Genomic DNA, 13,081 nt, shown 5'->3' on the forward strand with positions numbered 1-13,081 from the left:
TTTGTGTAAATCATTGATTGCATGGAACCAAATCCTGGGGCACTTCCTGAAGACTCTTTCCAAGTTCATACATTAGCCAGTCAAAAGACGTTTATTATGGGTTTTTCTATGTGCCATGGATTGTGCTAAGTATTGAGGATACAAAAAACCAAAAATTTAAAAATTCCCTGCTCTCAGTGAGTTTGCACTCTAATATCACAGATAGCTATTAATTAGCATGCTTTGCATCAAACCATTTAACTGATTCTGAATTCATCTAATTGTACTAATTCATACTTCTCCATCGTGTCTAGCATGAGAAACTTTGCTCAAAATCCAGATGTGCTTTAAACAATCACAGATCATAAATTTAGAGTTGAAAAAATAAATTAATGAATGAATAAATAGATATATTTAGACTTGAAAGAGACCTTAAATAGATGGAAGGTCATCTGTTTAGTCCAATTTCCTCATTTTACAAATGAGAAACTGAGGCACAAAAGAAACGAGTGCAAGGGATAATGTTGTCAATAGAAAGTAATCATTAAATAAAAATAAATAAATAAATAAATAAAATAAAATAAATAAAAAATAAAAAAGAGAAACTGAGGCACAGGGTAAGTAATTTGCCCAAGGTCACAGAGGTAGTAGTCAGGGTCTTAACTGAGGTCTTTAGTCCCCTGACTTAGAATTTAGTAAAGTTATCAAAAAAGAAAATAAGATTAGTTTGGTATAACTTAGTTAAAAAAAAAAAAAAAACATGTAGGTGCTTTATGATCACTGCTTTTTAAGCTTTTCACTGACAAATGAGATCTGTTTCTTTCCCACTACTTTTTTTTAACCCTTTTTTTTTCAATTGGGAAATTTAAAAAATGTTTAAGTACAAAATGAATCTTCAGATCTACAGTGGTTTCAGAGGGATATTGAGCAGCTATATTACTCACTATTGAGCTAATATCCAGAATGAGACAAATATTTGAGATTTGGGGTATCACGGGAAAAATTTATTTTCTTTGACTACCTATTTGTTACAAGGATTTGGGTCCTTCTTTTTCCATCTATTTGTTTTCTTTTCAACTTGGGGATGGAAGAGAGAAAAAATATGAATGCTTGTTAGCTGAAAAGTCATATTCAGCTTTTAAAAAACAACTCTTCCTGGGTAAGTCATTTAACCCCAATTGCTTCAACGACCAAAAAAATTTAAAATAAATAAATGAAAAAACAAAAACAAAAACAAAAACACATTGCTCCCAAATCACAAGAAACGCGTAGGCCTCCCGGAGTAGGCGGTCACCAGAGGCCCGCTTCTCCGGGCCTGGAATACAAGGCCTGCTGGGAAATGTAGTCAAGCTCTCGTAAAATAGTCTCAGACACGGTCAGCCCCGCCTCCGGAGCGCCTGAAGGCTCGCGAGAGTCAGAGCACGGGCGGGAGCCGAGAGTCCAGCGCCGAGATGCGGTTGGAAGTTGGCGATCGTCAGTTGGCCGATCCCGGCCACGTGACCCAGGAAGTAACCTGCCCTCCTGATGGAACCGCCCACACCAGAGGAAGACAACAAGCACAGCGCCCAGTGGTGGAGGCCCTTTTTGAAATCCCTGATGAGCCATCTGACTGCCTTCGTTAGGCTATCCTCTTAGCGCAGGAAGGGTGTCTGAATTTGGAGATCATCTTACAGCAATGAGTTTGGATAAGAAAAGAAACGTCCCGTATCACCAGATGAAGAAGACTCGTGATGAATCCCTACTCGTGGCCCGCCCATTGAGGAGAGAGCTCCCACGTGAAAAAGGAACCACAAGCAAAGGGCCTTCCAAAGTGACCAGCACCGTGAGGAAGCTCTTGGGACCCAACATCCATCCCGGAATGAGGCAGGAGCTCATCAGGCTTATTGCAGCAAAAAGAGAAAAGGAGTATGTCAATTTCCGTACGTTTAGATTCTTTGTTGGAACGTGGAACGTGAATGGCCAGTCTCCGGACTGTGGGCTGGAACTGTGGCTCAATTGTGATCGCGACCCTCCGGACATTTACTGCCTTGGATTCCAAGAGCTGGATTTGAGCATGGAGGCCTTTTTCTACTTGGAATCCACCAAAGAGCATGAGTGGCTCGCATCTGTGAAACAAGCTTTGCACTTCAAGTCTAAATATAAGAAAGTCCAGCTAGTCCGCCTAGTTGGAATGATGCTACTGATATTTGCCAGGAAAGAGCACTGTGGGCACATCCAGGATGTCGTGGCTGACACTGTAGGAACTGGACTCATGGGGAAAATGGGCAACAAAGGAGCCGTTGCTGTGAGATTTATGTTCCACAACACTACATTTTGCATTGTCAATTCCCACCTGGCTGCCCAGGTGGAGGATGTTGAAGGTAGGAATCAGGATTACAAGGACATCTGTGCCCGAATGAATTTCTTTGTCCCCAGTCAGGGTCACCTGAATATCATGAAACATGATGTTGTCATTTGGTTAGGAGATTTGAACTACAGGCTTTACATCTATAACGCCAAAGAAGTGAAAAGACTTATTAATAAGAATGACCTTCAGAAGCTGCTAAAGGTAGACCAGCTAAATATTCAGCGAACAAGTAAGAAAGCTTTCGCTGACTTTGCAGAAGGAGAAATTAGATTTATCCCCACGTACAAGTTTGACAGTAAAACAGACAGATGGGATTCCAGTGGGAAGTGCCGGGTTCCAGCGTGGTGTGACAGAATCCTTTGGAAGGGGACAAACATTAGTCAGCTCCGGTATCAGAGTCACATGGGGCTAAAAACCAGTGATCACAAACCTGTCAGTTCTCTCTTCCTTATTGGAGTGAAAATTGTAGATGACAGAAGATACCAAGAGGTATTTGAAGACAGTATTCAACTCATAGACAGAATGGAAAATTACTTTCTTCCTTCAATAGCACTTAGCAAGAGAGAATTTAGGTTTGAAAATGTGAAATTTCGGCAGCTGCAAAAGCAGAAATTGCAGATCACCAACAATGGTCAGGTTCCCTGTCATTTTTCCTTCGTCTCTAAGCTTGGTGACAAGCAGTACTGCAAACCATGGCTTGAAGCTAAGCCCTGTGATGGCTACTTGGAGCCAAATGAGACATTAGACATTTTCTTGAGTGTCTATGTTAATAAAGATTCTGTGCCTGTCCTGAATTCTGGGGAAGATAATATTAAAGATATTCTTATCCTTCACTTGGATCAAGGCAAAGATTACTTCTTGACCATCAGTGGCACTTACCTTCGGAGTTGTTGTGGTACATCCTTGGAAACTTTGTGCCGGTTGAGAAGACCAATCAGAGAAGTTCCTATTTCCAAACTCATAGACTTGGAGACGACTTCTTTGGAGGAGAGTGTTGGTGAAAAGCCCCTTCAGATTCCCAAGGAACTCTGGCTCTTAGTGGATCATTTATATAAACATGCCTGTGAACAGAAGGATTTGTTCCAGACTCCTGGATCACAAAAAGAAGTTCAACAAATTATTGATTGTTTGGATACTAGCATTCTCAAATTAATACCTGGCAGTAATCACTCAATAGCTGAGACACTTCTCATCTTCCTGGAAGCCCTGCCAGAGCCCGTTATCTGTTATGAACAATATCAACGATGCCTTGACTATTCACATGACTACCGACTCTGCCAACAAGTAATTTCACACCTTCCACAGTACCACAGAAACGTTTTCTGGTATCTGATAACTTTCCTTCGAGAACTCTTAAGGCACTCTGAAACTAACAACATTACTGCCAATATGCTCGCAAACCTTTTCTCAAGTCTTCTACTACGGCCTCCACCTAACCTAAAGGCAAAACAGACTCAGAACAACCATCGGCGTGCTGTCCAGTTTCTCTTGGGCTTCTTGCTTGGAGGTGATAAAAACTAACTCTTCCTCTCTCATTTTGCCACACTCACCTCCAAATTCCAGGACAAAGGAATCTCAAGCTGTGAATCAGAAGTTATTTGAGAGCTTCCTCTTTGGCTCCAAAGGGATCTGTCTTCCAGCTTTTTGGCTGTTAGCTTTTGAAAATCTATAACTTAAAAGCACATTAGGGAGAGTGAGTCTTCTAGGACCACTGATCTACAACACACTAACAACATATCCTGTACATCGGAGGACTTAAGACTCATATTGCCAAGCCAAAGAATCCCATGTTTAATGTTTTGTGCTTTATCTCTGTGGGACAAAGAGATCTGTATTCACAGTCCAAAAAAAAAAAAAAAAAAAAAAAGTCCAAGATGAATTCCAGCCCTGGAGTGAAGGTAGCATACAGAGTCATTCTTGGCACAGAAGTTCCTCATTATGGAAGCTGTGCTTTTATTAATGCAGCTTAAGGTAGTCTTGGTCACGCTGTTGATTAATATTGAGCTTGCAATTCACTAAGAGCCCCAGACCTTTTTCACACAAACTGTTGCCTACATTTCTTATCTATCCAGAAGCCATATAACCAGAATAACTAAAATCACTTTCCATATCCCATTTTCTTCAGGGAGACAGATTTCCAGTGAGTTGATATGAAAGATTTATTCAAAAATATAACTTCAAATATATGTCATAGGATTAGTACAAATTTAGTATAGTTTCTTCCATTATATGAAAACAGAAAATTTAAGGGGGACAAAGCCTAGCATATAGTAGATGCATAATAAATATTTGTTCAATTAAATGATCACTGTCTTCAAATATTGAAGGACTGCCAAGTGTAAAGAGGAGTAGATTTAGTCTTCTTGGATAAGAAAACCTACATAAAATTAGTGGAGTGTTATAGGCAAATAGATTTCAGCTCAGTATAAGAAAGAAATCCTATTAGAGCTGATCAAAAGTAAGTTAGATCATCTTGTAAGATAATAATAAACTATTCATCACAAGGTATTCAAGCAGGGGCTGGAGAGCCATTTGTCAGAAATGTTACAAAAGGAATTGCTGTTCAATTATGAGTTGGACTAACGGATCTCTAAAGTCCTTCCCATCTCTAGGCTTCTAAGTTTAAATGATTCTGGAAAATACTGTATGTATCATGAGACCCTGAGGCTTTCAGTGATTCTGAAATGTAAGCACAAGTTGATAAAAATATGTTTTCAACCAAAACCCTCTGCTACCTCTTCCCCAGGGTCAATAGTCAGTATTAGAATGACAACTAGAGATATATTTACTGATTTCCAGGCTTCTATTTCTATGTTTTTTTGTTTGTTTCTACTCATATCACATCACTGCTCCTATATTTCCTCTCACCTTGCCCATTTCACTCCAGGGAAGAGCTTCCTAAGGCATGCCTATCTGGCATTGTATCAGTAAGTGCTATGTGGATCCTAGATTGATCCTCCAGAATGTTGACAGGTGTTCAAGAAGACTCAGAACTCAGATGGAGCAGCATTGAAGTGCACACATGCTGCAGTGGCATCTGTAGCAATCACTGGTCCTCCATATGGCTCCAAAATTATAAAATATGCCATCCTTAACACAGCTGAGGGTATAAAACACTAAGTTTCCAAGCCATTGCTAAGTGCTCTTAAAACACCTTGTTTCCTCCTTACCAAGTGTTCCAAAAGATCGCCCTGTCATCTGTTTGAATGAAATATCATTTCTGGTTGAACCCCAACAGGAGCATGGGCAATGCCTTGGGTTGTATGTGATAGGAAATTGTTAAACCTATTTAAAGGGAGATGGGCCCAGGAAGGGCTTGACACTGGGTCTGCTTTAAATATATGTACATTTGGAGGTGGGGAACAACTAGCAGCATTTTTAATTCCCTCAGTCTCTGAGACTAATCTAAGGAGCTATATGTCTTTATCATCTCATCTGAAGCCTTAGCCTCAGTTTCCTCATGTTTAAACTGAAAAGGTTCAGCACAGTGAGATTGCACAGTGTAGAGCACTGACTCTCAAGTCTGGAGGATCTGAGTTCAAATACTCACTAGATGTGCAGCTATGTGACTCTAGGCAAGTCACTTGACCCCAATTGCCTTGCAAAAAAAGAAAGAATTAGAGTATTATTTTGAGTCATGTCTGACTCTTCATGACCCATTTGAGGTTTTCTTGGCAATGATATTGAAGTGGTTTGCCCTTTCCTTCTCCAGCTCATTTGACAGATGAAGAAATGGAAGCAAAAGAAGATTAAATGACTTGCCCAGGGTCACACAGCTAATAAGTTTCTAAGGCTGAATTTGAACTCAGGTCCACATGCTAAGTTTATGCTGCACATGTGGGACCACATGAACAACTTGCTATAGTACATAGTTTGCCACTTGGTACACTCTGCTTCAATTACAAGAGGTTGTCACCACCCCTGACTTCTCAGGAAGGCAAGAGCCCTGAGGGGAGATGGGGAGCGGAACCAGACACTGTCAGCAGGTTCCCTCTGGGCTGAAGGATCTTATACCTCACCCAGAGTTCTCCCACTATCTATAGCCCTCTACATAGGCCCAACACTTTTATACATTGTGCTACCTCGCTGCTTAAGTATATTTCAGAGCCCAGCAAATATGACACTAATTTTGAGCAATATTACCTCTATAAACTGAGATACAAACTGGGAAATGTCCCTTAAGAAAATGAAGCTGGGAAGAGCAGCTGGACCAGAAAATGTGCTGGAGGTATGACAACTTTATTTTTTTTAATAACTTTTTATTGATAGAACCCATGCCAGGGTAATTTTTTACAGTATTATCCCTTGCACTCACTTCTGTTCTGATTTTTCCCCTCCCTCCCTCCACCCTCCTCCCCTAGATGGCAAGCAGTCCTTTACTTGTTGAATAGGTTACAGTATATCCTAGATACAATATATGTGTGCAGAACTGAACAGTTTTCTTATTGCACCAGGAGAATTGGATTCAGAAGGTATAAATAATCCGGGAAAAAAAACAAAAATGCAAGCAGTTTATATTCGTTTCCCAGTGTTCTTTCTTTGGGTGTAGTTGCTTCTGTCCATCCTTGATCAATTGAAACTGAATTAGCTCTCTTTAACGAAGAGATCCACTTCCATCAGAATACATCCTCAAACAGTATTGTTGTTGAAGTATATAATGATCTCCTGGTTCTGCTCGTTTCACTTAGCATCAGTTCATGTAAGTCTCGCCAGTCCTCTCTGTATTCATCCTGCTGGTCATTCCTTACAGAACAATATTTTCTATAACGTTCATATACCACAATTTACTCAACCATTCTTCAAATGATGGGCATCCATTCATTTTCCAGCTTCTAGCCACTACAAACAGGGCTGCCACAAACATTTTGGCACATACAGGTCCCTTTCCTTTCTTTAGTATCTCTTTGGGATATAAGCCCAGTAGTAATACTGCTGGATCAAAGGGTATGCACAGTTTGATAACTTTTTGAGCATAGTTCCAAATTGTTCTCCAGAATGGCTGGATGTGTTCACAATTCACCAACAATGTATCAGTGTCCCTGTTTTCCCACATCCCCTCCAACATTCCACATTATCTTTCCCTGTCACTCTAGCCAATCTGACAGGTGTGTAGTGGTATCTCAGAGTTGTCTTAATTTGCATTTCTCTGATTAATAATGATTTGGAGCATATTTTCATATGTCTAAAAATAGTTTCAATTTCTTCGTCTGAGAATTGTCTGTTCATATCCTTTGACCATTTATCAATTGGAGAATGGTTTGATTTCTTATAAATTAGAGTCAATTCTTTATATATTTTGGAAATGAGGCCTTTATCAGAACCTTTGATTATAAAAAATGTTTTCCCAGTTTATGGTATGACAACTTTATAAGAACACTCATAGATTGATTTTCAAGATATCTCCAATGGAGAAGATTCAAAAAATTAAATCACATATGGTATTATCACACACAAAAAAAAAACCAGCAGCAGCTACATATCTATGTACCCACTTTCTCTTATTTTAATGCTTCACTGACTATGTAATTTCATTAGTAAGTGTACTACTTCCACTAGGGAATATCACCCTTCCATTTCTTTTTCATTCTGTGTAGTAACCTTTGTCCATTTTTATTACCATTGAGTCATTTTTCAATCATGCCCAACTCTTTGTGATTCCATTTGGGGTTTTCGTGGCAAAGACGTGGAGTCTTTACCATTTCCTTCACCATTTGACAGATGAGGAAACTGAGGTGAACAAGGTTGAATGACTTGCTCAGGGTTACACAGCTAGTGTTTGAGGTCAGATTTGAACATGGGAAGATGTTTTCCTGAATCCAGGCCCAGCACTCTAACCACTATGGCACCACATTCTGCCTCCCATAAATCCTCAAAAGGACTCACCCAGAATTCTACAGACATCCTATGATTATTTTGATATTGAGTTGATATAGTGTAGTACCTAGGCTGACCATCATAAATTAAGATCATATAAGATTATTGGGTAGACAAGGATAATTTTATTCAATGATTTTCTGATTACCAATATCAAGCAAGACTTAATACTTGGCCCCCAAAATTTTGCTGCTATCACAAAGAATATCCAAGTCAATATCCAAATGGAAGAGGGATTCTCTATAGATGATTTTCTCCAATTTCTCTTGATGAGGGAAAACTCCTTAATAAATATTAGCTATCCAAAAGAAACACACTATCCAAGAGGTAGTAGGTTCCCCTGAGCACACTTGGTATTGAAGGTCTTCAAGCAAAAGTTGTATGATCATGTTATAGATGTGTACAGATTAGATTAGGTGGCCTTTTAGGTATTTTCCAAGTCTGAGATTCTGTGATTCATTATATTCATTCCTCCCAAATGAAATTCAATTCACCTGAGAATAGCCGCACATGTGAGCATACAGACACACATGCATACATTCACATTCTGCCTGAGTGAATAAAAATTGCATATTTTCCAAACTCTGACATATAATTGGGTAGGTGATTCCTTAAAATAGGCAGAGTATTTCTTGGAAAGTCATTAAGTAAACACATAAGAAAGACAAGAGTTGCAGAGCATAAGAAAGAATAGTTATGAGTTGAGGAATTGTTATAAATTTGATATCTGTCTCTGTGAAGGGAGTGCTCACCTTGATAAGAATACAGATTCATCAAAGTATGAACTAACAGACAAAAATTCATACTCATCTAGACTATAACACTCATTCATGGCCATCTGTTCTCGGGTAGTAGAAAGAAAAAAAGTTGGGGAAGTAGTGGGGCCTACTGAACATTTTAGGAGATAAGCCCTTCTACTCTATATTCAGAAGAAGTATATTAGTATTTGTATGTGTTCCTTAATAGAAGAGTAATAACACACAATATAGTCCTGTGAAGTGAGTAGTGCACATATTAATCCCATTTTACAGATGGAATAAACTGAGGTTCCAAGAACTTAAATGATTTGCCTATAGTTACATATCTAGTAATTTACAGAAATAAAATATTGATCCAGTTCTCCTGATTTAAAATCCAGTGTTCTTTCATCTTAACTAGATAAAATCACAGGAAAAGTCTTAGGAATATTCACTGAAATCCTCTTGCTTACCTTAAACCAGAACAGATAATGCAATGACAAGACTTGCCATTTTTATCTCTGATGTTTCTGAATATTTCTTCTATAATAAAGTAGACTCCTCACATTCACCAGGAAGAAAAAAAGCAACAAGCAGAACAAATGTTTCTGTAAAAGAAGTTACCCATTCCAGGCATCTCACTTAGTCATCACAATCCACATAAAAATGAGACCAAGAGCTTGCCTTCTATGAGAAACTCACTCCCAAGAAACAGAGATTTTATGCACTTCAATTGAACAAACATGCATAAAGCACCTTCTATATGCAAAGATATATGTTAGGACCTGTGAGTCAAACAAATGTGTCTATTTTCAACAAGGCACTTATAACCTTTAAGAGACGATAAAACAGACATCCAAATAGCCATAAGATGAAATGGAATAAGTGTATAACATTATTCAAAAGAGATGAAGGCACATTATCCACAATTGTCATCACTTTTATGAGCAAGTTTAGTAGATATTCCCATCTCTTCTACCAGGCACTAGTAGGGATTAGTTCTCAATTGCCTACTATATTTAATTCAAATGCTTTAGCTTGGTATTAAATGTTCTCCAAATTACAACTTCAGTGAATTTACTAAGTTGAAATTTTTTAAAACTACCGTTGTTTAGCAATCTCAGCTATATGGATATTCTTCCCCAAAGATGCTGTTTGAGATTCATCTAGCCCAGCCCTCCTTCACTTGTATCATGGCATCACCTTCCTGATATTATGATCCTCTTCGAGAACAAAGGACAAACAACAATCCACTTCTCATCCTGTCTGATTCATGTCCATACCTACCCATAGATCCTTCATAAAGGATCTGTATAAACTAGACACCTTCAGCTAGGTACCAATATTGGGTACCATTACAGCCTTGGACTGTCTGTGATTCCTTATTATCGATTTATAGCCAGCCCATCTCCTTGTCCAATCATACATTTCCTTGAGATACCTTGTCTTCCATTTCTTGAAAATGTCATCATTGGTAATATATTGTAGCCTTCTTATACCCACCAGCCCCCTTCACTCAGGATTCAGATTTTTCCAAGATTATAGTGTGTTGAATGAATTGGAACCATGTAGCTTTTTTAAAAAGGTATTAAAAAGGCGACTTGGGACCAGCGAGAGTACTACACAATTTTCAAACAGAATTCATCCAAAAATCTTCCTTCTCAATTCTGGGCCAGTTGGTTGTCCATCTGCAATATGTACTAATGCACTGATCCATCCAAGTAGAGGTCATAATTGAGGTAAATAGACTCTCCTTTTAGTTGATGCTGTGTGTGTACAATTAGCTCATTCTTGTTAAGGAGACCTTATAGTATTCTAGATCTTGGGGGAAAAAATAGCCATAAGCAATGCTCAAATGAACATGCAGAAGACTCTTCCATCTATTGGGAGTCCCTCTTCCATTTGGGTCTTCCATAAATGTAGCCAGCATCTTGGGTGAGCAAATATCTCCTTGTTTTATACATTGTTTGATACTGACAATTAGAGGATCATGGAATCAACTTATTTTGTGGTTGTATCTTTCCAAGAATCTCGTATAATTCTAACATTTATGGGAGACAACTTAATAGAGGAGAGCCTTTAAGTTTAGATTTTAGCCTAGTGAATCAAATACTTTTTTAAAAAAATGAACACTAAATACAGCAGGATCTTGTATTTTCTATATATTTCAGTAAATTGTATCATTGTGAATATGTTGTCTGCCATAGAAAATTTGTCTTCAAAAGCCAGACTAATCTCTTCCTATGTTTTTCAAAATTTCTGTGTGTTAATTGTTTATCTTCTATAAATATCTTAAGAAAAAACTTTGAGGTATAATTGCTGATATCTTCTTCCTTGATCTGTTTTTAGGTAATATGATCCATGATTTTTTTCAATCATTTAGTATCATTTCCTTTTTTAAGAGATCTCACAAATCAAACTTTTGATGTTTTAAATATTGTTCCACCTCTAGTCTGGCTTTCTCCTGTATATATTTGATCTCTTCTAGCTACTGTTTTCTACTTCATCTTCTTAAGTGTCATCTCCATTTTCTCATATCACTTACTAATATATCAAAAATTCAAATATTATGGCACTATTGTCACTAATGATGAAGCTAGATCATTCTAAAAATGCTGACAAATCTGTTTCATTTTCCATCAAAGTGGAAAATGTTTCTTCAATTTTCATCTATAAATACCATTGTAATCCTCTGGATGAGATCTTTCATTTTCCTCTCCACTGCTTTTCATTATATTTTCACTCATAATCTTCAATTATCTTTCATATTTTGCAGTACATTTGTCCTTGGTTGATTTTGCTGACTTTCTGTTTGTTAAAATATTAAGTCTGGTGGTCTCTGTGCCCTTTTATCTTCCTTATTGTGTGGATTTATAACAGATTAACTTCCTTAAATCATTTATTCTGTTTCCCATTTCCCCAACACATTATTTTAAAAGGTCAGCATAGAGTTGTGATAATTACACACAATTTTTTTTTATCTTTTTCTTTTTTTCTAATTTTGTGCTTATTTTGAACTTCTCAAAATAGTTAATGGACTAGCTGCCCAAACATGGCTGATTCTGAAATAGCTATAATGTTAATATCCAATTGTTTCCTACCTTAAAGTATAGGCAATTCATTTATCATGGTGTTTTTATGTGCTTACTACATCAATGCTTTCCAATTCTCTTATGAAAGAATATATATATGACTTCTATATAGAAGTGTATATGACTTCTACTTTAGAAGTCTTGTCCTCTTTAATTTCTAAATCCAGGCCCATATTTTCCATCATAATTTTGCCCATTCCCCTTTGTGCCCACTTTTGAATTGATGTCATTGAATAGCAAAGTATATGTGGATTTGTTTTGAATCTTGTCAGGTTCTTCACAGAATTTCTCATTTTCTTTCTCTTCTATGATAGATAATGATAGATAATATCCAATTATCTTCATGATAGTCTCTTTGTTTATGCTCACCATAAGCCTTTCCAGTTTCAGCCTGTTCCAAGGTTGTCATTAAGTATAGGATGAAACAAGTTCTACTATTTCTTTGCTTTGCTTTTCCAAAAGGAATCTATGAGCCTATCTTGTTTTGACTGCAATTTCTTTGTCTTCTACTTTTATCTACATGAGAATGTCAGCAGTAGTGATATGGTTCAATTCTTCCAGTAATGTATCAGCTAAGTCATTAGAAAAAGATCTCATATTTAGATCAAGAACAGTAATACATTTTTGTAAATGGTCTAAAATCTTTTTTCCCCATTCTTAACATGTTCTTCCCCATTTTCTATTAGTCTACTGTCACCATTTCAAAAGTGGGAAGAGGCTGTTTTAGATTGAAGTCCAATTCTACTTTTCTTTGTTTTGTAGCTTTCCAAAGTCAGACAAGTTATTGCCTGATGGCCAACCTCCTGGTGACAACCTTCTTTGTTTTTAATCCATTCTCAGATATAGCCCATGTCCTTCTACCTGAAGTCTTTTCAGTTTGTTAAAACCTGCCCGAGCAGGTGTTTTGTTAGTATAGCTTTTGCAAATTCTGCATGACCAGTAGGAAATAATGAAGCATTAGAGTGGGGTTTTGTGAAGGAAGGAGCAACAATTGTTCTCCTATTGCCAAGGACTGGGGTTACAGAGGAGATCTTTTCATGTCACCAGATAAA

The 13,081-nt window shown here is 37.7% G+C and overlaps 1 protein-coding gene across 1 annotated transcript; it reads left to right on the forward strand.

Moving 5' to 3' along the window:
* The first annotated feature begins 1,527 nt into the window (after window positions 1-1,527).
* Window positions 1,528-4,218, forward strand: LOC127551825 (inositol polyphosphate 5-phosphatase OCRL-like). The gene has a single exon (XM_051981915.1). The coding sequence runs from the start codon at window positions 1,655-1,657 to the stop codon at window positions 3,845-3,847; it is 2,193 nt and encodes a 730-aa protein (XP_051837875.1). The 5' UTR covers window positions 1,528-1,654; the 3' UTR covers window positions 3,848-4,218.
* Window positions 4,219-13,081: the final 8,863 nt, after the last annotated feature.

Source organism: Antechinus flavipes, chromosome 2 (genome assembly GCF_016432865.1).
Source record: "Antechinus flavipes isolate AdamAnt ecotype Samford, QLD, Australia chromosome 2, AdamAnt_v2, whole genome shotgun sequence".
Taxonomy (NCBI): domain Eukaryota; kingdom Metazoa; phylum Chordata; class Mammalia; order Dasyuromorphia; family Dasyuridae; genus Antechinus; species Antechinus flavipes.